Raw genomic sequence first — 26,218 nt, 5'->3', positions numbered from 1 at the left:
CACGCACGCACACACTCGTGCACGTACACACACGCACGCATGGGCCCGTGTGCACACATCCACACCCATACCCACACACACCCTTGAGGGTACTCCCCAGTCTCCCCAGTCTCCCCTGCATCCCATCACCACACACACACACAACGAGGTGTTTACTTTATCTGCACATTGTGTCGTGGCATGAACAAAGGTCTGTTTTGCCACACAATACTCCCCTTAGGTTATTTTCTAGTGCCCGGGCACTTATGAGGGATTGGCAACAAAGGAAAGAATGTGGATCCTGTTGTGGTCGTGGGGGGTGGTGGGAGGTGGGGGGTCTGTGTTTCCCCAGGGCCACTCAGCCAAGGTCTTCAGGGGTTCCCCTGAGGGCACACACTTAATATGTTGTGAAATCTGTTGTGAATGTATTGTAATGTTTTAAAAATTGTATAACTGCCTTAATTTTTCCTGGACCCCAGGAAGAGTAGCTGCTGCCTTGGAAGGAACTAATGGGGATCCATAATAAATACAAATAAAGAGCAGGGCTACACAGGGTCAGAGGGTGAGTTAAGATGAGTTATACACTCTTAGAAAAAAGGGTTCCAAAATGGTTCTGTGGCTGTCCCCATAGGAGAACCCTTCTGTGTTCCATGTAGAACCCTCTGTGGAAAGGGTTCTACATGGAACCCAAAAGGGTTCTATCTGGAACCCAAAAGGTTTTACCTGGAACCAAAAGGGGTTATTCAAAGGGTTCTCCTATGGGGACAGCCGAAAAACCCTTTTTGGTTTGGTTTTTTCTGAGTGCACAGGGAGGTCTCTCAAAGGACGGCATACATGTCAGCAGTAGTGTATAACTAGAGGCCTGAATTTTTCCTGATTGCGTGACCTGACCAGAGTTTATCAGGGCCCTACGTATAACCAAAGAACAGAGAGGCATCAAAACAGTCAATTCCAATGGAAAACCCCAGTATCCCTGACATCGAACAAAACATTTACTGTACAAATCGTCAAGTACATGGTGCTGCTAAGAGGAATTGTCTGTGTTATTAGCCTATCTACTAGACTCTGCCTCACTGCAGGTCAGAGAGCAAAGCCCAGTCTTCCTTGGCTGTGTTTATACAGGCAGCCCAATTCTGATATTTTATCAAATTATTGGCAAAAGAGCTCATCTGATTGGTCAACATACCAATTAGTGGGAAAATAATCAGAATCGGGCTGCCTGTGTAAACACAGCCTCTGACATGTTTTTAGCTGACTCACCACTGGACTCAAGGACTCAAGAATCCCTGGGAGAGAATGTCTTGCCTGTGGCAACAGCCGACACAGCAAGACTGAACACAACATGTGGATCCCATCGGTGCACTGCACAGCCTGGAGTAACAGGATGTGTGTGTGGGTGTTATCTGAACCGCATAATATGAAAGCATGTGCGAGTCTGTATTTGTGTGCTCTGCCTTCAGCACGCAACAATAACCAATTCCTTGAAATATTGCCTCAGAATCAAGTTCTGCTGTGGAGTGTCCTCAAGGTGCAGTAGGTTCATTCACCGCAGCCAATGGGCTTTCGTAACCGTCTGCAGATCCCAGCAGACAAAAGCCGTCTCATAATAGACAGTTGATGACAGAAAACGGGAGGGCGGAAAATTTTGTATTGACTCGTTCTGATTACAGTGGCAGGGCTGGGACCAAGGCAGCACACAACAATGGGGGCATGTACAAGGTTATGGAGTCAGCTTTTCAAAAGGCTCTGAAACAACAACTCCATATCGGTAACAGTTGACCTGAAAAAGGTCAAACTGTGTGTATGGAGACCGAGACTCTACTTAATACATCAGCTTGCGATGACAACATGCTTCAGTGCTACAAGTATATTGAGACAACAAGTTCCTTCAATAACATAAACATAACATGATCAAAAGGTTTATATATACAGTTGAAGTCGGAAGTTTACATACACTTAGGTTGGAGTCATTAAAACTGGTTTTTCAACCACTCCACAAATGTCTTGTTAACAAACTATCGTTTTGGCAAGTCGGTTAGGACATCTACTTTGTGCATGACGCAAGTAATTTTTCCAACAATTGTTTACAGACAGATTATTTCACTTATAATTCACTGTATCACAATTTCAGTGGGTCAGAAGTTTACATACACTAAGTTGACTGTGCCTTTAAACAGCTTGGAAAATTCCAGAAAATTATGTCATGGCTTTAGAAGTTTCTGATAGGCTAATTGACATCATTTGAGTCAATTGGAGGTGTACCTGTGGATATATTTCAAGGCCTACCTTCAAACACAGCGCCTCTTTGCTTGACATCATGGGAAAATCAAAAGAAATCAGCCAAGACCTCAGAAAAAAAATTGTAGACCTCCACAAGTCTGGTTCATCCTTGGGAGCAATTTCCAAACGCCTGAAGGTACCACGTTCATCTGTACAAACAATAGTACGCAAGTATAAACACCATGGGACCACGCAGCCGTCATACCGCTCAGAAAGGAGACGCATTCTGTCTCCTAGAGATGAGCGTACTTTGGTGCGAAAAGTGCAAATCAATCCCAGAACAACAGCAAAGGACCTTGTGAAGATGCTGGAGGAAACAGGTACAAAAGTATCTATATCCACAGTAAAACGAGTCCTATATCGACATAACCTGAAAGGCCGCTCAGCAAGGAAGAAGCCACTGCTCCAAAACCGCCATAAAAAAGCCAGACTACGGTTTGCAACTGCACATGGGGACAAAGATCGTACTTTTTGGAGAAATATCCTCTGGTCTGATGAAACAAAGATAGAACTGTTTGGCCGTAATGACCATCGTTATGTTTGGAGGAAAAAAGGGGTTGCTTGCAAGCCGAAGAACACCATCCCAACCGTGAAGCACGGGGGTGGCAGCATCATGCTGTGGGGGTGCTTTGTTGCAGGTGGGACTGGTGCACTTCACAAAATAGATGGCATCATGAGGAAGGAAAATTATGTGGATATATTGAAGCAACATCTCAAGACATCAGTCAGGAAGTTAAAGCTTGGTCGCAAATGGGTCTTCCAAATGGACAATGACCCCAAGCATGCTTCCAAAGTTGAGGCAAAATGGCTTAACGACAACAAAGTCCAGGTATTGGAGTGGCCATCACAAAGCCCTGACCCCAATCCTATAGAAACTTTGTGGGCAGAACTGAAAAAGCGTGTGCGAGCAAGGAGGCCTACAAACCTGACTCAGTTACACCAGCTCTGTCAGGAGGAATGGGCCAAAAGTCATCCAACTTATTGTGGGAAGCTTGTGGAAGCTACCCGAAACATTTGACCCAAGTTAAACAATTTAAAGGCAATGCTACCAAATACTAATTGAGTGTATGTAATCTTCTGACCCACTGGGAATGTGATGAAAGAAATAAAAGCTGAAATAAATCATTCTCTCTACTATTATTCTGACATTTCACATTGTTAAAATAAAGTGGTGATCCTGAATGACCTAAGACAGGGAATATTTACTAGGATTAAATGTCAGGAATTGTGAAAAACTTAATGTGTTTGGCTACGGTGTATGTAAACTTCCGACTTCAACTGTAGCATGATTTGACCCAGAGGCACTTTAACTTTACACTACTGTATTAATCTCCTGTAGTTTGTTTTCTCAAATGACCCCTTCCCCCTCCTCCTCCATCCTTGCGTGTGTGAAGGATAATTGCCCCAGTAAGATGGGACTCTTTGACTGAAAGACTGGTACAAGACTACAGGACGTCAGTACTTATCTGTGGGAGTCGACTCGCCTCGGCCCAGCAAGACCAGTGGGACAAAGAACTCTGCAACAGGGCATCGTAGTGTGTGTGTGTAGGGTGGGGGGGTATGTGTGTTTATGTGGTTGCGTGTGGGGAGGGCGACATGTTTATATTGTGTGTGATATCTTGCTATATAACGCAGGAAAAAGAGCCTCAACCCACCCCTTCCCTACAAGAAGTCTCAATCTGTCTTTATAAGGAGCAGGCAGGCACACGCACCCAAGCAAGCGCATGCACATTCATGCTCACACACACTCACACTCACACACACACACACACACACATACACACACACCCACACACACACACACACACACACACACACACACACACACACACACACACACACACACACACACACACACACACCAGCCCCCTGTCTGTCTTCATACTGCAATCAGCGTCCCCACAGGAAGCATCTAGCCTCACGCCCCCAACTGGGGTCAGAGAGCAACTATCACCCCATTCTCAATGGCCTCTTTCTTTCTCTCTTTCCCTTCCTTCATCTATCTCTCTACCTCCCTTTCTGTATAAATCTGACTCTGTGTCTCTGTCACTCGCTCTTACTCCTTCTCTTAACCAGGGCACAGAGTTTGAGTGAGTTCAGCGAACACAGACCTCACTATTTCAAAATCCTCTAGTGGTACATTGCACAGTCCTGAACTAGTCCTGTCTAGTCCCCATTGACTATGTTATGATTGACTGCTCCCAAATTATTATGGAAAGAGTCACCAGCAATGCAAACTGTTTACGCTCTGTCGAACACTAACTATGCAGCACTTCCATGTCTCGAAAACACTTTTTGTACAGTATATAATTACTTTTAGTACTACATCTTGCCGTTTAGTTTTCCAAACAGACTCCTTTAGAAGAGACTGCCTTTTGTGTGTTTTCAACAGTCCGTTGTCAAAACAATAACAGGCTGTTTTTAATACCTCCGTTATATGCAAATCTGCTCTAGGATCAGTTCCAGACGATAATAAAAGATAATTAAACACGGCGTGTTCGGATTTATCGATAATGATTTATTGCACTGTAAAACATAACATAGTGATGATGATATAATTATGATAGTAATTCCTTCAGCAGTATTGCATGCAAAGCAATCGGACTGCTGAAAACTTGAACTGGACTGACCACCTGTTCTGATTCTCCGCAATTTAGGACGCACGCACGCACCCGCACAAACACACACACACACACAATTGCTGCTACCAGACTCGTATTATGATTGGTAAACACTGCACAATTTAAACACTTGTCCCCCAATCCACCCTTCCCCAAAACTTGTGTAAATATTGGTCTATAAAATGTGCCTTCCTGTATTATATTTATGCCAACATGTTTATTCTATTCTACTTAGCCATTTACTTTATGTTTGTATACTTATCTTTTATTATTTCTTATTGTTGTTTCATTGTTGAGAAGGAACCCACAAGTAAGCATTTTGTTGGACAGTGTATACCATGTTTATCTCGTACATACAACTAATAAAACTTGAAACTTGAGAGGCACCTCCCTCACTAGTTTGGCTTTTCTCCCATGTTAGCTTCATTCTCCCCTATTTTGAGCTAGGCTAGGTTTGGCTATCTCTTTGAGCAATACCACTGGGAAAACAAAGGATACAGAGGGAATTTGCTGAACTGTTTCCCAGTTCAGGAGTCAAGCAGGATATTTTCTCAGAAAATGATTAATTTGTGTTGCTGGAACCGTTAGGAGGAGAACAGCTACAACAGAACAGAGAAAAGTAGGGAGTTGCAGTGAACTGCATTAAGAGACTGAGACAGGATTATGCCCTATGCCAGCTTATTGATAACAAACCCTTGACACATTTAAACTCAACCTGATAGTGTACCAGCCCAGCCCAGCCATTCCCATGCCTGTGTAGGCTACAGTATGGTCCAGGTCGCCACAGTGATTCATCACTTATACTAACAGTGTGGTCAGCAGCAGTTGGTTCCCAAGCACTGCAGGCCTCATTAGTCTGGGGGGCTGTTGAGAAATAGCTCCTTTAATCAATGGAAAAGTTTTAGAAGGTAATTACCCATGGTCCTTTAGTGGTTCTCTGTCGGTCTGTCTGTCTGTCCACATAATCCACACAAAGCTATGAGACCCTCTAGCCTCCCCCCTAAAATAACCCCCCCAAATAAAAACCATGCCAAGTGGTTTCTTTGATAAGAGCTTGCTCTGTTGTTTGTGTGTGTGTGTTTTATAATGAATGACAAATATGAGGGCTAACTTTGAACAATACCTGGAACAGAACTAGACTAATACTCCCTATCTCTTCGTCACTGTATTCAACCTCACCCAGTCAAACCAGGATAAGGATATTCATTAACAAGAACATGAGCTGATGTTATGAAATTCAACTGCCACTACCATAGGCTGTACACCTCCTATCTTATCACATCCAAACATTATAGACCTCTGTTACACAGTGTTCCTTCCTATGTGACCCCCGTCCTAAACCACAGTAGGAAACATGAGAAGCCATGACTAAACAAATGATCCTAGCGATGACTTTTCAAAACACCCCACAATCGGCAGCTGTCTGAGACGCTTAGACAAATATTCCTCCTCTTTGAACATGAGTGGTGATACACATGCACACACGCACACACACACACACACACACACACACACACACACACACCTATTCATGAACACACACACGCACGCATACACACACTGAACCCAGAACAGCAGCTGGTCATTGTGCTAAAGTGTTAGAGAACGTCTGTCACCTGGAGAAGGTCTTGACAGTTATGTTGACCTTCTTTTAACTCCCTCCTCAAATGGCCAATACACCCTGGCAATGTTTAACAAGCACACAGGCCAGAGAGATTGTGTGTGTGTGTTTGTGTGTCTGTGTGTGTATGTGTGCACTGTAAAGGGGTTACCATGAATTTGACAGTAATTTAAAGGCAGCTCGGTTTGCAAGTAAAATTCTGTATTTAAAATTACTGAACAAAAATATGAACGCAACATGTAAAGTGTTGGTCCCATGTTTCATGAGCTGAAATAAAAGATCCCAGAAATGTTCCATACGCACAAAAAGCTTATTTCTCTCAAATTTTGTGCACAAATTTGTTGACATCCCTGTTAGTGAGCATTTCTCCTTTGCCAAGAGAATCTATCCACCTGACAGGTTTGGCATATCAAGAAGCTGATTAAACAACATGATCAATCATTACACAGGTGCACCTTGTGATGGGGACAATAAAAGCCACTGAGAATTGAATGTTAATTTCTCTACCATAAGCCGCCTCCAACGTCATTTTAGAGAATTTGGCATGCTGGAGAAGTGTGCTCTTCACGGATGAATCCCAGTTTCAACTGTACCGGGCAGATGGCAGACAGTGTGTATGGCGTCGTGTAGGTGAGCGGTTTGCTGATGTCAACGTTGTGAACAGAGTGCTCCATGGTGGTGGTGTGGTTATTGTATGGGCAGGCATAAGCTACGGACAACGAACACAATTGCATTTTATCGATGGCAATTTGAATTGTCATGCCATTCATCCACCGCCATCACCTCATGTTTCAGAATGATAATGCACCGCCCCATGTCGCAAGGATCTGTACACAATTCCTGGAATGTCCCAGGTCTTCCATGGCCTGCATATTCACCAGACATGTCACCCATTGAGCATGTTTAGGATGCTCTGGATCGTGTGTGCGACAGCGTGTTCCAGTTTCCACCAATATCCAGCAACTTCGCACAGCCATTGAAGAGGAGTGTGACAACATTCCACAGGCGAAAATCAACAGCCTGATCAACTATGTGAAGGAGATGTGTCATGCTGCATGGGGCAAATGTCGGTCACACCAGATACTGACTGGTTTTCTGATCCATGCCCCTACTTTTTTAAAGGTATCTGTGACCAACAGATGCATATCTGTATTCCCAGTCATGTGAAATCCATAGATTAGGGCCAAATGAATTTATTTCAATTGATTGATTTCCTTATGTGAACTGTAACTCAGTAAAATCTTTGAAATTGTTGCGTGTTGCGTTTTATTTTTTTGTTCAGTGTAAATACGGTATCAAAGCAAGTACAGTGTAATGACACACAGTACAATACCGTGAAATTGGTTGTATTATACTGTAAAAAAGTAAATGCTACCCTATTCAGAATGAATAAATGAATGAAATTGATTTAGGGGAGGGGTTTATATTTTATAGTGTTTTACTGTAATTACAAGGGATTTGGTGCAAGCAGGTTGGCTGCTAGGTAAAGTGTTTACACATTACAGCATATTAATAAATATTTGGCGTTTAATATCACTTGCACTTCTAGAGGCCTTAACAAAGGATTCCAAACTGGCAGCGACTACAGGGAAAACAGACATTAGGACACGGCAAAATGCTCAACCATTTGGTTTAAGACTGGCTACCACTCCAATCTGCCCCCTATATATATATATATTTTTTTTTATAGATGGGTCACTATAACCACATAGGAGTTAAATTGGTACAGCATTCTCACTCACAGGCACGCCTCAAAATATGTTAATGAGACAGAAACAATAATACCATGCACCCATTAGTGGTCCAAAGGTTTTTGTTGTTGTAAAGATACAGTACAGTACGGTATTGTATTCTGTGGGGTGGAATTACAGTACCATTCGAAATACAGCAATTTTCCCACAATGCACCACAATTTACAGTATGCTGCAGTAAAACGTTTCAGAGTTTTTTACTGTTGATAATAGCTAAGATTACCGTATAAATTACTGTTTTCCATTACAGTGTGTGTGTTTGTGTGTGTGTATGTGTATATGTGTGCAAAACAGCTCGTAGCCTTTCATATCCCTGACATTACCTTTTCGACATGGGAAGTGTACTAATAATCCACCTATGTTTTAAGCCCAGTAATCATTTGACAATGTTGCACAATGTCCTTCATTGGCTCCAAGGAACAAACTGTGCTGACAATGACTCTCATGTACCTAATGAAGGTACAGTATCCAGCTTCGCACTCACACGCACGCACGCACGCACGCACACACACACACACACAACCACCACATGTTTCTGCAATTTGCAAGGTTGGTGGGGCTGAATTTTATTTTTTAATACATGAGTATTGTAAAAGCTGGCCTAAGTAACCAAAAGTAGGCCAAAGCACATCATGATTATGATGTAACTTGTGGCGTTGAAGTTTTCTGGGAAAGCAATTTGCCTGGCATTTCACAGGACTAGATTACACCATATAGCCAGAGGGTGGCGCCAAACCGCTTATTATGACTGAAAACCACAGTTCTGCTCATCTCCCAGTTAATCCTGTTATTTACATGTAAATAGGTCTATGGTTCATACAAATATCCTTATTTAAACATTACATGTTCTTAATCATATGTAGAAAGATAGGCAGAAAGACATAAAAATGGATAAACGGTGTAACAGAACACGAGGTCCTCTTTGGAGGAAGAGAATGCGATCTCTGAAGTTACAGCACCCTCTTCTGACAAACACAGAGCTCATGACGTCAGGCTGGGTTTACTTACCTATCATCTGCACCTGTTGTTTTTAAGAAGGAATTCTACATCAAAAGTAAATCTGAAGGTAGTGCAACGATTCAGAGAAGAGCGAAAAAGATACAGTGGAATCAATGGAAATGTGTCTCGAGAGAGAGAGAGAGAGAGAGAGAGAGAGAGAGAGAGAGAGAGAGAGAGGGGGGGGGTGATAATAATGAAAGGAAGAGAGAATGTGTGAGTTTGTGAGAGAAAGTAAGAAAGAGGTTAAAAGAGGGACTAAAAAAAGAGAAAGAGAGTGAGCGCTGAGCATCAAATGGCACTCAGAGTCTCCATCATCCCAGACAGCATCCCTCAGTGTTTATGGACGTGGCCGTAAATGTGAACACTCATGTAATGGGATCTGTCGATAAAAACCACGGCAACACAATCTATGGGAGTTTACTGAGGACCATGAGTGGCCAGGCTGTTAGACAACTGGGATCTAATTTTCTCAATATGAGCTTCTAACTCAACAGGCTAAAGGTCCCATAACTCACAAACACATCGCAGAGATTTCTGAACTTCTCTAGGATAGACAGAGTCATCTAGACTCTAGAGAGTATTTATTGTAATGACATTGTGCCATTCTTAAATGAATGATAAACCCATAATGAACGGTAGGTACCATTACAGTAACATTTGCCCAATATCTGTCACAATGCTGATCAATAAGTTGACAACTTTGTAATTGAGAGACGGATGATGAGGAACAGTTTATGATGAATTCTTAGAAAGTGGAAGATTTAGAGTTCATATGTATGGCATCACCTTGGTGATGTGTGTGTGTGTGTGTGTGTGTACAGATATCCATGTCCTTTGAATTGTTTTATTCCTTCTCGACTGTAATGTGATTTGTGGATTTAAATAAAGTATTTAAAATGTGTGTGTGTGTTATAGCATGGGGAGAAATATGGGACAGTGTAGATTAGGAGAACAGTCAGACTACGAGTGGATCACACTGATCAATGAGATACACACTCACTCACACACACACTCACATAAATACACAGACATAGACACTGTGCTACACACACATGCACATATACACACATTAATGCATGCAACGCAAGCACATAAATAAACACAGACGCTCTCCAAACACTGTGCACACACTGTCCTTATTAGAAAAACACATTAATCTTTTGATTGGGGGATTTTAGAATGGGGGAGGAGCCAGAACCAGACGTTCTTCCCAGACAGAGGAGCAGAAGACAAAGGTTTAGAGTCATGGATAGTAGGAAGGAATGAATTAACAGCTGAATTGATTACTTTTACAGATAACACTCTCCTTAGATAATCTCAAAACACTACATTATCTAGTAAAGGACATCATCTACCACCGGTGTTTAATAGTACCCACCTGGGTGGTGCACAGCAGCCATTTTGTGCCACACATCATTTGCGGGTGAGCAGAGAGAGGGGCGAGAGGAGAGGAGGGGGGGATGAAAGAAGAGGGTCGAGATCCACATGGGTAGTGATGCCTGCAGAGGCCAGCCATGCTGTGGCAGGGGACTGAGGGGAGGCATCTGGAGGCAGCCACCCGGCTCCCCTGGTCTCCCTGGAGAGAGGAAAGCAGGGGAGGGGATTGGAAAGGAGAGGGACCATGCTGATTTACTATCAGTGGCTAAAGGAGAACAATTCCGTCCCAATCATTTCCTGGTCTTTGACAGAGACACGAGCCAAGGGATGGGGAGCCAGAGGGTGAAGGTTAGGGGGTGGAACGGTCACCCTTTCCCTGTTAAAACACTTTATCCTGACTGGAGCTAATACAGTTAGTTTTTATAGGATTGTGAAAGTTAGATCTATTTAGTTTTAAATCTATCTGTTTCTGATACTTATTCTTGTGCTATTATTTGGCTGTGGTAGTCATTGTTGCTGTGGAGGAGGGAACCTGTACATACTGCCTGTTATAAACTTGGTGGTTTGAGCCCTGCATTCTGATTGGCTGAAAGCCATGGTATATCAGACCGTATACCACAGGTATGACAAAACGTTTAGTTTTACTGCTCTAATTACGTTGGTAACCAGTTTATAATAGCAATAAGGGTTTGCGATATATGGCCAATATACCACAGCTAAGGGCTTTGGCCAGGCACTCCGCATTGCGTCGTGCTTAAGAACAGCTCTTAGCCGTGGTATATTGGCCATATACCACACCTTCTTGGGCCTTATTGCCTAAATATACAATGGGTTAAAAGCTCCCCATGTTACACACTTTACTGTTGTCCCGGACTGGGGTCAGTTCCATTCAATTGAAGCTTGCTTGCCTATTATTTTGAACAGGGGTTTCTGTCCACGTTTCGGTTGAATTCAAACAACAGTGTGACGTGTCAGAGGTGAGTGTGCCTTGGGGAAGCTACAGTGTGGATGGATCAACAGTAATCCAGTGCACTGTCAAAGGTCACTGTCAAGACTGTAGGGAAAGGTTCCCTCAGCCATGTGTTGCCAAAGTTCCATTAGCAATCTGTTATCCTCAGTCCATTGAGAGGGAGGGGGTTGAAATGGAAGTCAGGCTACAAGGAACAAACAAACAAAAAGAATCATAAACACACACACACATGCTTGTATGCTCTTACACACACACACACACACACACACACGCACGCACACACACACACGGCACAGACCTTGTTTGATGAAAAAGAACGATTAGGGGAGAAATGAGGGAGAATCATCAGGGGAAATGGCTGATGAAGACTTTCTTTATTAGAGCAGCATTACTTATCCAGTGCTCAGTGTAGCAATTAAACTGCCCTCAACGGGAGCTTCGTGGCGCGGCACATCCCTCACGGTAAAGTCTAGACCAGACAGGAAAATACACAGTCAGGATCATGGTCGCATCATTCATCATTTCTCACTCACATTTAACATGGTTGCACAAGTACCACATTAATCTATGTTTTCCTGAATTACTTGGAACAACTCAGTTATGCATTATAACTAGTGGAGGTATATTACACATTTTATTTGATGAATATTGTATTTCATAATACTTTGAAACATTCATACATCATGGTATAGGCAAGTCCATGCACCTCAGTTTAATCATTGCCATTTACCAATACATTAGACCAGTCTCAATGGGACTGGGACAGTCTGTCTGTTTAGGGTGTGGAAGAGGAGGAAGGGGAGATGGGGGTGAGCGGCCTGTGTGTGTGAGTCTTTGAATAGTTTATCTTTACCCGTAACTCTCTCTTAACTCAGTCAACAACCTTTGACCTCTGTGGATGTTCAGCACACACTTAGAGAGAGGGACTAGAGCCAACACAGGAACACAGTAGTCAGACGCCTTACCGCTATGCACACACACACACACACACACACACACACACACACACACACACACACACACACACACACACACACACACACACACACACACACACACACACACACACACACACACACACACACACACGCAGGCAGGCATGCACGCACACACACACGCAAGCATGCACGCACGCACACACACACACAATACAATCCCATTATGAATTCAAATCCACAGTGAATAAAGCAATAAAGCTCCATGACTCTGCCATCTGAGTCGACACACCTACCTTCCAGTGGTGTATAGCTGATCTTTTCAGTTACTCTATTTGCACTGCCACCATGACAGTGTGTTTGTTTTCAAATCAGATCGCTATCTTAGCTCACGACAAAGGAGACACTAGGCCATTAATGCATATGTTGTTTTGGCGATGCAGCTGTACATAGTGGACAGTTACATATGTAGCTGATTTAGGATGTCATCACCAATTAGAACAGTGGAATTGGGTGAATTGTGGTTAGTTGGCTACACAGGCAGGTATAGCTCGGACTATTGGTTGAATGATACACTGAGTGTACTCAACGTTAAGGACACCTGCTCTTTCCATGACAGACTGACCAGGTGAATCCAGATAAAAGTTATGATCCCTTATTGATGTCACTTGTTAAATCCACTTCAATCAGTGTAGATGAGTAGGCGTAGACAGGTTAAAGAAGGATTTGTAAGCCTTGAGACAATTGAGATATGGATTCTGTATGTTTTCCATTCAGAGGGTGAATGGGCAAGACAAAAGATTGAAGTGCCTTTGAACAGGCTATGGTAGTAGGTGCCAGGCGCACCGGTTTGAGTGTGTCAAGAACTGCAACGCTGCTGGGTTTTTCAAGCTCAACAGTTTCCCGTGTGTATCAAGAATGGTCCACCACCCAAAGGACATCCAGCCAACTTGACACAACTGTGGGAAGCATTGGAGTCAACATGGGCCAGCATCCCTGTGGAACGCTTTCGACAACAGAGTCCATGCCCCGACAAATTTAGGCTGTTCTGAGGGCTAAAGGGGTGTGTGTGTGTGGGGTGTGTGTGTATACTTTCACATCCAACAAGACGTCAGTCCAATGGATGATGAATTGGATTGTGTCACTGTCTCTCCCAATCACGATTATGCGCCCAAATGGACTATAAAATTGGCAGTTACTGAGTTTGGTTTGGACTACCTCAGTGGTGCAGACAACAAGTTCAAAGGTCGTGAGCGTTGACTTTGACAGAACACAGAGGTCAGGGTCACATATTTCATTAGCACTTTGACCTGACTCAAATGACAGATCACACATGTATGAGAACGTATGATTAGTTTTCTGTGGGCTGCTCAATGGACTAAACCAATATGACCCAACAATCAATCAGTTAACTCCTCATGCCTGAATTCTGATGAAATCTCTAATTCAAGGTTGGGAATACAAGGGTCTGGATAGTCCATGATAAAGTCACAAGGAGGGAATGTCAGTATTGTATCCTTAATGCGAAATGATCGACCAAACTGAGAGACACTGACTGGACATATGTCACCATGAGAAGAACAGACACAAAATAGACCTCTTTTATAACTCCCATTTGATTGTCATCCATACACATTAAATAATTTCCAATGATAACATACAAAAATTCAGTGTCATTATTGAATTCCCGATGCAGTTTAGGCCCACTGTAGCTAGCTAACGACGTAGTATTTGGCAAGGACATAGAAACAAAAAAGAGATAACAGTCAATGGAGAAATATAAAGGGACAAACACAATCTGTTTCTACACTAGATAGATATAAATGACACCCCACCCCCCTACTTTACATCATGCCTGCTCTGCCTCATCCACCGCCGCTCCCCTTCCACAGCTCAATGATGACAAATCCCGTCCCCACAATTTATATTTCCTAATTGTAATTAGTAAGAATTATCAATTATGGTTAGTGCCTAATTGCCCTTCATAAAGACAGTTCCCCAGGTTTAAACGGGTCCATTTAAATAATGTAACTAATAGCTCTTGCCTTTACGTGGCGGATACATCTTCATTGTTTGGTACGCTGCAGCGTGATAGTCGTTTGTAATTTAAACGTGGCAATCGAGTGAAGGAGTGCAGGTGGCGTCGGGGGAGTCATTATTGTTAATGAATTATGATGTGACCTTCTCAGAACAATGGCTAATCAATGCTAGCATTGACTGACAGTAGAGCCACCACAGCTGCCAGCTATTACACACAGACCTCTGCCTCTGGAAGGATGGCAGCAAGTTATTTAGCTTGAAACCGTGTGTGTGTAATGCAAATAGTCCGGGTAGCCATTTGATTAGCTGTTCAGGAGTCTTATGGTTTGGGGGTAGAAGCTGTTAAGAAGCCTTTTGGACCTAGACTTGGTGCTCCGGTACCACTTGCCGTGCGGTAGCAGAGAGAACAGTCTATGACTAGGGTGGCTGGAGTCTTTAACAATTTTTAGGGCCTTCCTCTGACACCGCCTGGTATAGAGGTCCTGGATGGCAGGAAGCTTGGCCCCAGTGATGTACTGGGCCGTACGCACTACCCTCTGTAGTGCCTTGCAGTCGGAGGCCGAGCAGTTTCCATACCAGGCAGTGATGCAACCAGTCAGGATGCTCTCGATGGTGCAGCTGTATAACTTTTTGAGGATCTGAGGACCCATGCCAAATCTTTTCAGTCTCCTGAGGGGGAATAGGCTTTGTAGTGCCCTCTTCACAACTGTCTCGGTGTGTTTGGACCATGATAGTTTGTTGGAAGCTTTCAACCTGCTCCACTACAGCCCCGTCGATGAGAATGGGGGCATGCTCGGTCCTCCTTTTCCTGTAGTCCACAATCATCTCCTTTGTTTTGATCACGTTGAGTGAGAGGTTGTTATCCTGGCACCACACGGCCAGGTCTCTGACCTCCTCCCTATAGGCTGTCTCATCGTTGTCATGGCTGCAGACATGTAGTCATTTAGGCAGGTTACCTTAGTGTTCTTGGGCACAGGGACTATGGATGTCTGCTTGAAACATGTTGGTATTACAGACTCAGTCAGGGACAGGTTGACAATGTCAGTGAAAACACTTGCTAGTTGGTCAGCGCATGCTCGGAGTACATGTCCTGGTAATCTGTCTGGCCCTGTGGCCTTGTGAATGTTGACCTGTTTAAAGGTCTTACTCACATCGGCTACAGAGCGTGATCACACAGTCGTCCGGAACAGCTGATGCTCTCATGCATGCTTCATTGTTGCTTGCCTTGAAGCGTGCATAGAAGTAATTTAGCTTGTCTGGTAGGCTTGTGTCACTGGGCAGCTTGCGGCTGTGCTTCCCTTTGTAGTCTGTAATAGTTTGCAAGCCCTGCCACATCCGACCAACTGTCACGCCCTGACTCTGGGGACTTGTATTTGTTGAGTCAGGGTGTGTATTTTCTGTGTGGTATGTTCTATGTTGCATTTTCTATGTTTAGATCTAGATCATGTAGATCTATGTTGGCCGGTGTGGTTCCCAATCAGAGGCAGCTGTAGCTCGTTGTCTCTGATTGGGGACCATACTTAGGTAGCCTATTGGCACTAGTGGGTTGTGGGATCTTGTTCCGTGTGAGGTATGTTGTTTGTCTACCTTGGACTTCACGTTTCGTTTCATTTGTTGTTTTGTCGTGGTGTTTATTCAGTATAAATAAACATGTATGCATATCACGCTGCGCCTTGGTCCGTCCCGTCTGTAAACGAACGTGACAGAAGATCCCACCTAACGAGGACCAAGCAGCGTGTCCAGGAGCAGACAGCCTGGACCTGGGAGGAGATCCTGGACGGTAAGGGATCCTGGACTTGGGAGGAGATTCAGGCTGGGATGGATCGCCGTCCTTGGGAGGAGACAGTGGAGGCCCAGTATAGAGAGGAGAAACGGTGCCAACCGTGCTGACGACGGAGACCCGAGAGGCAACCCCAATAATTGTTTTTGGGGGGGCACACGGTGTGGACGACGAGGCAACAGGAGGCCGTTAAAGGGCGGATCTGCAGGTTAGGAGAGGAGGCCACCATGTTACGGGGGCTATTGGTTCAGAGGGAGCAGGAGTTATTCGGTCAGAGGGAGGCGCTACAGGAGGCTAAAAGGGAGAAGGAAAGTGTAGAGGCACGGCGAGAGGAGCTGGTTAGGCAGCAGAAGGAGCGGGGGTTAATAAAGGAACCCAGTCCCGCTCCTCGCACCAAGCAAGTGGTGCGTGTCGCCAGTCCGGTCCGGCCCATTCCTGCTCCCCGCACTAAGCCAGTGGTGCGTGTTCCCAGTACGGCCTGACCCGTTCCTGCTCCTCGCCCCAAGCCAGTGGTGCGCGTCGCCAGTCCGGCCCGTCCTGTTCCTGCTCCTCGCACTAAGCCAATGGTGCGCGTCGCCAGCCCGGCCCAGCCTGTTCCTGTCCCTCGCACCAAGCCAGTGGTGCGCGTCGCCAGCCCGGTCCGGCCTGTTCCTGCCCCTCGCACCAAGCCAGTGGTGCGCGTCGCCAGCCCGGTCCGGCCTGTTCCTGCCCCTCGCACCAAGCCAGTGGTGCGCGTCGCCAGCCCGGTCTGGCCTGTTCCTGCCCCTCGCACCAAGCCAGTGGTGCGCGTCGCCGGCCCGGCCCGGCCTGTTCCTGCCCCTCGCACCAAGCCAGTGGTGCGCGTCGCCAGCCCGGTCCGGCCTGTTCCTGCTCCCCGCACCAGGCCAGTGGTGCGCGTCGCCAGTCCGGTGCGGCCCGTTCCTGCTCCCCGCACCAAGCCAGTGGTGCGTGTGTACAGTCCGGCACGGCCCGTGCATGTTCCACCGGTGCCTGGTCCGGCACCGGTCAGCTGCTCCACTCCGGAGCCAGAGCAGTCCGCTCCACCGGTGCCCGGTCCAGCTCCGGTCAGCGGCTCCGGTCCAGACCCAGACGTCAGCCCCTCTCCAGGTTCGGGGTCTCCCACACCAGGGTCCAGACAGGGCTTGGTACTTCGTGGGAGGAAGGAGAGGGGAAGCAGCGCGCCGAGGTCCAGACCAGACCAGGGGCGCAACAGGGAGGCGGAGAGTAAGTGGTCGTCACGCCCTGAGCCTGATCCGCCTCCGAGGCGGAATGCCCACCCGGCCCCTACCCTGTTATGTTTATGTTGTGCGGTCGGAGTCCGCACCTTTGGGTGGGGGGGGTACTGTCACGCCCTGACTCTGGGGACTCGTATTTGTTGAGTCAGGGTGTGTATTTTCCGTGTGGTATGTTCTATGTTGCATTTTCTATGTTTAGATCTAGATCGTGTAGATCTATGTTGGCCGGTGTGGTTCCCAATCAGAGGCAGCTGTAGCTCGTTGTCTCTGATTGGGGACCATACTTAGGTAGCCTATTGGCACTAGTGGGTTGTGGGATCTTGTTCTGTGTGAGGTATGTTGTTTGTCTACCTTGGACTTCACGTTTCGTTTCATTTGTTGTTTTGTCGTGGTGTTTATTCAGTATAAATAAACATGTATGCATATCACGCTGCGCCTTGGTCCGTCCCGTCTGTAAACGAACGTGACACCAACGTCGGAGCCGGTGTAGTAGGATTCAATCTTAGTCCTGTATTGACGCTTTGCCTGTTTGATGGTTTGTCGGAGGGCATAGCGGGATTTCTTAGAAGCATCCGCGTTAGAGTCCCGCTCCTTGAAAGCGGCAGCTCTACCCTTTAGCTCAGTGCGGATGTTGACTGTAATCCATGGTTTCTGGTTGGGGTATGTACGTACGGTCACTGTGGGGACGAAGTCATCGATGCACTTATTGATGAAGCCAGTGACTGATGTGGTGTACTCCTCAATACCATCAGATGAATGTTCTTTATTGACCTAGTCACTGGTCCTTCTTGCTTTGGTTTTTGCTTGTAAGCAGGAATCAGGAGGATATAATTATGGTCAGATTTGCCAAATGGAGGGCGAGGGAGAGCTTTGTACACATCTCTGTGTGTGGAGTAAAGGTGGTCTAGAGTTTTTTTTGCCTCTGGTTGCACATTTAACATGCTGGTAGAAATGAGGTAAAACTGATTTAATTTCCCCTGCATTAAAGTCCCTAGACTAGAACCAGGTAAAGTACACTCTTGGAAAAAAAGGTTATATCTAGAACCTAAAAGGGTTCTTTGGCTGTCCCCATAGGATAACCCTTTGAGTGTACTTTATCTGGTTCTAGTCTAGTCTGTGGGGGTCTCTAGACCCTGGTCCATTGCACTGTAGGCTAGGTTGTTTGTTGTATCTACTCTGTTGCCTATCTACTGAAGATTCTTCTATGAGTATTTAGTAAAATAAGTGTACGTTTTTCTCTCTCTTTTTGTCCCCTTATGGCATATACACTGAGTTTACAAAACATTAGGAACACCGTCCTACTATTGAGTTGCACCCCTTTTTGCCCTCAGAGCAGGCTCAATTCGTCAGGGGCATGGAATTTACAAGGTGTTGAAAGTGTTCCACAGGGACACTGGCCCATGTTGACTCCAATGCTTCCCACAGTTGTGTCAAGTTGGCTGGATATCCTTTGGGTGGTGGACCATTCTTGATACACACGGGAAACTGTTGAGCATGAAAAATCCAGCAGCGTTGCAGTTCTTGACACACTCAATCCGGTGCGCCTGGCACCTACTACTATATCCCGTTCAAAGGCACTCTTGCCCATTCACCCTCTGAATGGCACACATACACAATCCATGTCTCAATTGCCTCAAGGCTCAAAAAACCATATTTAACCTGTCTCCTCCTCTTCATCTACACTGATTGAAGTGGATTTAACAAGTGACATCAATAAGGGATCATAGCTTTCACCTGGATTCACCTGGTCAGTCTATGTCATGGAAAGAGCAGTTGTTAATGTTTTGTACATCCAGTGTAAGTTGTTATTGGTGAACAGGACGTGTTGAACTGACCTTTACCTCATCATGACAGGAGCGCCCCATGACTGACAGTGTCCCTCAGTGTAATTTACCCCTCCCACCCCCCTCCACCCCCCCACGTCGCCCTCCGTCCCCTCCGACGATGGAGTCAACCCCTTTACAAATCACCCCCAACTTTACACATCTGCTGCCTGTCAACATCTGCCAGAGGCACTCACCCGTCCCGGCCGTAATGAAAAACTCTCATTACGGCCCCAAACAGGTACAGAGGCCGTTAGGACAATTACTGGGCAATGCCACTGACCTTGTAATCACAGTCAAACTAAAGCAGAGGTCTCCAACTCCATGTCTGGTGGTTCCCATAGGTGTGGTGAGGATACTAGGCATAACCAAACCTGTGCTAATAGAGGGGGTTGTTTTCTATCGATCAACGGTTTCACTGCAGCCAACACAGACACAGCGTGAGGGGAGGTGGTAGTTGTATGGCGCATGGCTTGGCTCGGTTTGGTTCGCTGGGGATGGGATTTTGCCTTGAATTCACATCAGAAAAGGAGCCAGTAACTTGGGCATTATGCTAGGTTGCAGTATTGGGAGAATAAGAAATCATTGAACTTTGTTTGAATTTACAAAGCAAGTGTTTATATCATTGTATCCATCTGTATAATTTCAACTTTACTAAAAGCCATAATAAATCATACATAATCATTCACTTCTTGCGTTTCTGTCTTCTTGGCTGTACTTAGCAACATGACTAAACATTCCTGAGAGTCTGGAAGTGAAGCCATGGAGGAGACCATAAGTGCTTTAGGGTTTAGGAAGCACAGTGGAGGTAACAAGTAGCTCTGACAGTACCTAACACTCACTGATCCTCTTTGTGTTCTGCACTTTACAGTGGGACAGGGGAGACAGGAGGACGAAAGAGACACAGTGGCCTGTCAATGGAAGCCCCCCTCACAATGTGACTCCTGCCATTAGACAAATTATCCGACATTTAGCAGACTGGGGTAGCCTCCCTGGTGAGTTAATGACTTTATTGGCCCTGGCGGGGGATCCTGGATGGAAGTGTGCCCCCCTGGCACCCCAGGAGCTCTGGCTGGGTCTGGGGTCCCTCTCTGATCTCTGGCTCTGCCCACTATGGACTCATACAAGGCCAGCTGCTGTCACCGTCCTCTGATGTCTACCTGGTCCTTCTTTGTCCCCGGGGCCGTGCTTTGTGTACTGGCCTCATGCAAACAGATGTCCGGCCACTGGGCCTGCTCGCAGGAAGTTGTAAACCTACAGCGTGCAGTGCTCTATTCATATGGAGCCCGCACAGTAACTGTAGCTGTGCCATTGCCATACACATGCTAATGTAGACAAACAGGATCCTCAGGAGGGGGCTGCTTTAACAAATGTTTGACTATGTAACTACTATGGATCATGTCAGTCCACCAGACTACGACTGGCAGGAACAAAGCAACCATGTAGAATAGTAATCACCCATAGTCATAAACTACACAGGACCAGGGAGGAAATTGTAGATGGGGAATAATTTGGGAGATCGTTTAACAGTGTGTAAACTTGATTTTGGTCCCCTTCCTCACTAACATAGACAGGAACCAAAGTGTAATAGCGATTTTGTTTGCCTCCTTCACCCATAAGAGTGCACAGGTAGGACCTCACGTAAGTTTCTGTGGTAGAGACTGTCACTTGATATTCCTACCCGGAAGCGGGAGCTATGGAATTTTTATTTCAAATTATCCCATGCACTCACTCTTTAACAGAGACATTACTGCCCCTCGAGCCAGGGTTAACAATAACTTCTTCTTAGTTTGGGTTAACTTCTTTTTGTTTTTTTTGTGGGCTGAGAAAGGAAAAGCTTACACAAAATGTATACTTTATAAAATATATAATATAATAATCAGAGTAATACAAATACAGCAGTCCAATCAATAGTCAATCAAAAGTACAATACAAGATACAATGTTCACTTTTAGTAAGTTATAGTAAAGACTGTCATAACTAGCTCCAGAGCTTGTAAGTAAAACTACCTCAGAATACTCAAGTGCAGCAGATCTTCAGCATCCAAAAGAAGAAGAATGATCTATCATTCTACTCATGCACATGCGCATAGCATAGTGGTGGGGGAAATATAGCGACGGCAGCCTATCAGAAGAGTTGGGGCATGGCTTATTGGGGGCGTGGCTTTCAGTTTGTCATTTTTGGCCACCCTTGAGAGTGAATGTCATTCCAGTTAATTTGTTCCGTTTTTTTATTTGATTCCATTATTATAGGAGCCAACTGCCAGCACTGAATTCTAAATGAAACTTGTGTAAGTGCATGTGATATTAAAGAGCATGGTAAGGTCATTGTTGAGATAGTCACTTGGTTACAATATTGTAGCCAGTAAATGTGAAAATCGTATTTAAAGAAAGTGTTTGGAGTCATTACTTAATCTTATGGAACAAACTTAATATCTTGATTTACAGGAATTTGATCTAAATGCTTGTTATCCAGTTAAAGAAATGTGGATACTGTAGATACCTCCTAATAAAAAAATATAATTGGAAAAATATAAAATCTTAGTTTGTATTTATGTTATTTATTAGGTTTAACCAAAGGGGAAAAGTAAGTGGCATGTTGAAAGAAATAGGTTGCACCAAAACAGCCTCTCTCTTCCTCTGCCCATCTTCTGTCCATCTTTAACTGTTGCACCAACATGGTTAGGACATCACTTTCACCAGCAGTCTTCCAGTCTGCTTTATCTCCACGCTCCTCTCATTCTCTGTGCCAATAGGTCACTTTAGCCTCCATCTACCCAGAGTGGTGTCTTAGGTGGTGCTGTAGTTTTACAGGATATTGACAATAGGCCCTACTTTACATAATATACCTACACTTGCATGGTGCACATAGCCTAAACACGCATGCACAGTATTTGACCATTGTTTACTAAAAATGAATTTCAATATCATTAAATAAAATGATCTAAAAGGGTCAATCAACAAATAATACTTCTAATAGGCTACAGTTTAGTTATGGCTTGGCCTCCTGACCGAAAAACGACGTTCTGTAATGATGGCCAGTTTTATCAGTGTCTGACACCCGCTGGGAATATTGATCCAGTGCTGGTTTCACCGTTTCGGCCATCGCTAGGCTTCCATGTTTAAAACAATCATATGTCACTGTGCATTCAATTCTAATCCCAAAGATTTTAGTACCAATCGATTGATTGTGAACATAAATAAATCACAAAACGAGAGAAAATCATCAGACAACATACTGTAGATGCGTTTGCTCATTGTGGGGCAGACCTGCCTGTAATCATGTGCATCATAGTTAATTTGTATAATAAATCATCCACTTTAAGATATAATTAGACTACAGGACTGTTGTGTTATCCACATTTATTAGTATTGGAAATCTATCCCAAACAAACCAAACTAAATACTATCTATCCCAAACAAACACAATAGATGCGTAATGCTGACTGAAGTCTCGCTTTATTTTTTGTTGTGTGAACTAACAAGGCTTTCTTGGTGTCCCTTTTGAAGACAGCAACAGCTAAATTAGCCTATATGTCAAAAATGACAAACCAACATTTTCTAAACTTGAAACATTCAAACTTTTTACAGATAATAATAATACTATTTAAAAAACGAATCATGGAGGGGAAATAGAGGATTGTATCACCTATTATTTCCATGGCAGCAGGTTTGCACAGACAGTTTTATTTAGCAACCTGTCACCTATTCACTTTCGGTAACAGGTCGGATATCATTGGATTTAATGATATAGGTGATTATCGACGAAAATATTTAAGTCAATTACAGGAGGTCTTGTGAAAGGCTAATGTGGCTGTCACGTGGGAGCCAGAAACCGCGTCTTCGAATCGAGCAGAGAGGAGAAGCTTTAAAGATCTCACTCTCCTCACTCATCGACCGTCACTTGGCCAGACTGACAGAGAAATCTGAGGGCAGGTGCACTTTATGGGACAGACAGTTGACCAGTTTAACCAACGTTTAAAGAAGCGCAGAAAGTATGCCAAGTGACTACCCAGATGCGTAATAGCGCGCGAGAGTTCTCACCTCTTATCACTGATCAATTTGGAGGGCTTTTAAAGGATGTTGGATTCCAATGAGTCTAACGTGAAAATGACATCCAGTCATAGGATTTCTTTTTCTATAATTGATATAATGGACCCAAATAAATTTAATAGCAAGAAGATATGCGAACTTTTCCCAACAAAGGATAAGTTTCCTTCGCAGAACGTACGAGTGGCACGTTTTGAAGAGGACGCTGGCGCAGATGGAGAGCCGCCACTTGTGCGCATGGAAGCAGGTAAAGATCTCACAAAACTACAGACAATAATTTATTTTTGGTACAGGTATACCCGCAGTTTTTTGTTTTGTTTTACGGGAAAATAGAGCATCAACAAACGTATGTAGCCCATGTCGCGTGTTTTATTCGTTCAGTTCAGCATAATATATTTGTTTCGCATTATTACATGAATAATGTCCATATAATTTATTTTCAACATAGGGATACAATAAATTATATAATCTGTCCATAGTTAATTTAATACGACGTAGGCCTAATAGCCAATATGAGAAACACCTATAGCTTCTTGGTTCACTGACCAACTAAGAGTGTGGCTATTTTGATCAGATAAAATGTTGTCATCTCTATATGACCTTCCCTTAATTTCCAAGGCTACGTTTCCTTTTAAGAAACCCACAAAGGGTTTCTCCCACAGCCCGGGTGTGTGATTGGCATTGGGACAGGCTGGCCAGATAATTGTTTAAATCGTCCCATTGAGGATGCCTCCGTTCGCTTTGATCGATATCCCATTACTGCATCCTGCATATCTCCCTCCAGCACCTTGCAGGTACAAACTTCAAACCACATCCCTGTCTGATCCTAAATATGGTTCGATTAAAACTTCCCTTTAAATAGATTAGATTTATCGATCCACCAATAAATATGAAACTCCATTAGCACGTCATAGGTAGATGGTGGAGCTGAATTTGGACTGGATTTCTTTCCCACAACATGACATTTGAGGCGATTTGTGATTAATACATTATTTAGGGATTAGAGGCTAAGCCACCCATAGTACCCTTCTTAACCCTCGTTTCGTTCCACTCGCACAACTCCCTGATTTTAATCAAATACATTTTACAGTTATGCTATTAGGTATGCCTATTTTAGACTATTTATTGGTTTTAGCGATTTCAGACAGTCTTAAATATACTTATCTTTTCAATTTCAAGGATAATCCTTTATTTTTCCTCATTCTTACTTTACGCATGGATCTCAAATTAGTCTCGGTAGTCCCAGACGTAGAACATTGTTGTAGAAGGCAACGCGTCTGCCTAGGGAGACTAATCTCAAATAGGCTACTGTAAACGTCGTTTAGGTGGAAGTTATGTATCTAGAGAAGAGGTGCGGTCGGGTGGCGCTGTCCATTCAGCACCACTTAGGGCCTACAGTTTTGCGCATGTATGAGCTTCCTCAACAACAGGAATCCTTTTAAGATCTTATTTCCCTATGTATGAAATCAAAAACATTATCTAATTTGCTGAGAATTTGTTTAGCTTTTGGAAAGCCCATTTACAGTGCTTATGTTCATGTTTGTGTTCACAGGCGAAGACACAGGGACTGACCAATCAAGTAGCGCAGATCTCAAGCACCAGGCAGCCGTCAACAACCCACTTTCAGTACACTCAACAACTGAGCCAGAGGAGCAAGAAGAGGGGGGTGGGGACTGCATCAGCAGCAGCGCCGAAACTTCAGCCACACATGACCCCACGCCTCACAAACGGCGGCGCTCGGATCACGATTGCGTCAAGCCGCGGCGCGCTAGGACTGCCTTCACATACGAACAACTGGTGGCTCTGGAGAACAAATTCCGCTCTACGAAATACCTGTCCGTGTGTGACAGACTGAACCTGGCTCTGTCCCTCAGCCTCACCGAGACGCAGGTCAAGATCTGGTTCCAGAACAGAAGAACCAAGTGGAAGAAACAGAACCCGGGCGCGGACAGCACGATGACGCCCGGGTCGACCTCTTTGGTCAGCGTCAACCCATGTCCTGTGACTTGTGTGTCGAGTTCAGCCAGTTACCAAACTTTCCCGTCCTTCAGCTCTGGGAATATGATCTTCCATAATGCTGGTGCGGTTCATCTGTCGTCAACTGGAGGGCTGTTACATCCCTTCCCACCCAATGGTTATCATCTTCAGCCGTCCTACTTTACCCCACATTTATGAGACCTGACCTACTTCGTCTATGGTGACTTGAGGATGGACACACCATGATAGGATTATAACTAGCTATTGGAATCTCTCTCACAAAAGTGTAATTTTTAACACTGTCTGTTGAAAGACATCATGACAGGCATCAGTCTGCACCGTCAAATGATAACCAGAAGAATAACTTCAGACTCTTCCCACAGGGCAAAAAACTGGTTGAATCAACGTTGCTTCCATGTCATTTCAACCCCACAAACTTACTGTATGTTTGTATGATGTCTCACTCACAGGATTTCACTGTTCATATCTGCAAATTTTGAAATGAACACATGTAAATTAAAACATATACAGTACCAGTCAAAGTTTGGACACACCCACTCATTTCAGGGGTTTTCTTTAAAAAACATAACTATTGTCTACATTGTAGAATAATAGTGAAAACATCAAAACTATGAAATAACACATGGAATCATGTAGTAACCAAAAAAGTGTTAAACAAATCAAAACATATTTTAGATTTTAGATTCCTCAAAGTAGCCACCCTTTGCCTTGATGACAGCTTTGCACACTCTTGGCATTCTCTCAACCAGATTCAACTGGA

The 26,218-nt window shown here is 44.4% G+C and overlaps 1 protein-coding gene across 1 annotated transcript in view; it reads left to right on the top strand.

The window, feature by feature from the left end:
• Positions 1-25,961, top strand: part of LOC121553260 (NK1 transcription factor-related protein 2-like) — a 28,965-nt gene extending 3,004 nt beyond the window's left edge. The window contains exon 2 of the mRNA XM_041866281.2: positions 25,013-25,961. Within this exon, the coding sequence (XP_041722215.1) occupies positions 25,013-25,635 (623 nt within the window). The 3' untranslated portion in view covers positions 25,636-25,961. The remainder of the gene's footprint in view (positions 1-25,012) is intronic.
• Positions 25,962-26,218: the final 257 nt, after the last annotated feature.

The sequence above is a fragment of the Coregonus clupeaformis genome, chromosome 37 (assembly GCF_020615455.1).
Source record: "Coregonus clupeaformis isolate EN_2021a chromosome 37, ASM2061545v1, whole genome shotgun sequence".
Classification (NCBI taxonomy): domain Eukaryota; kingdom Metazoa; phylum Chordata; class Actinopteri; order Salmoniformes; family Salmonidae; genus Coregonus; species Coregonus clupeaformis.
The sequence above is the reverse complement of the archived record's forward strand: the minus strand, read 5'-3'. Positions and strand labels throughout refer to the sequence as shown.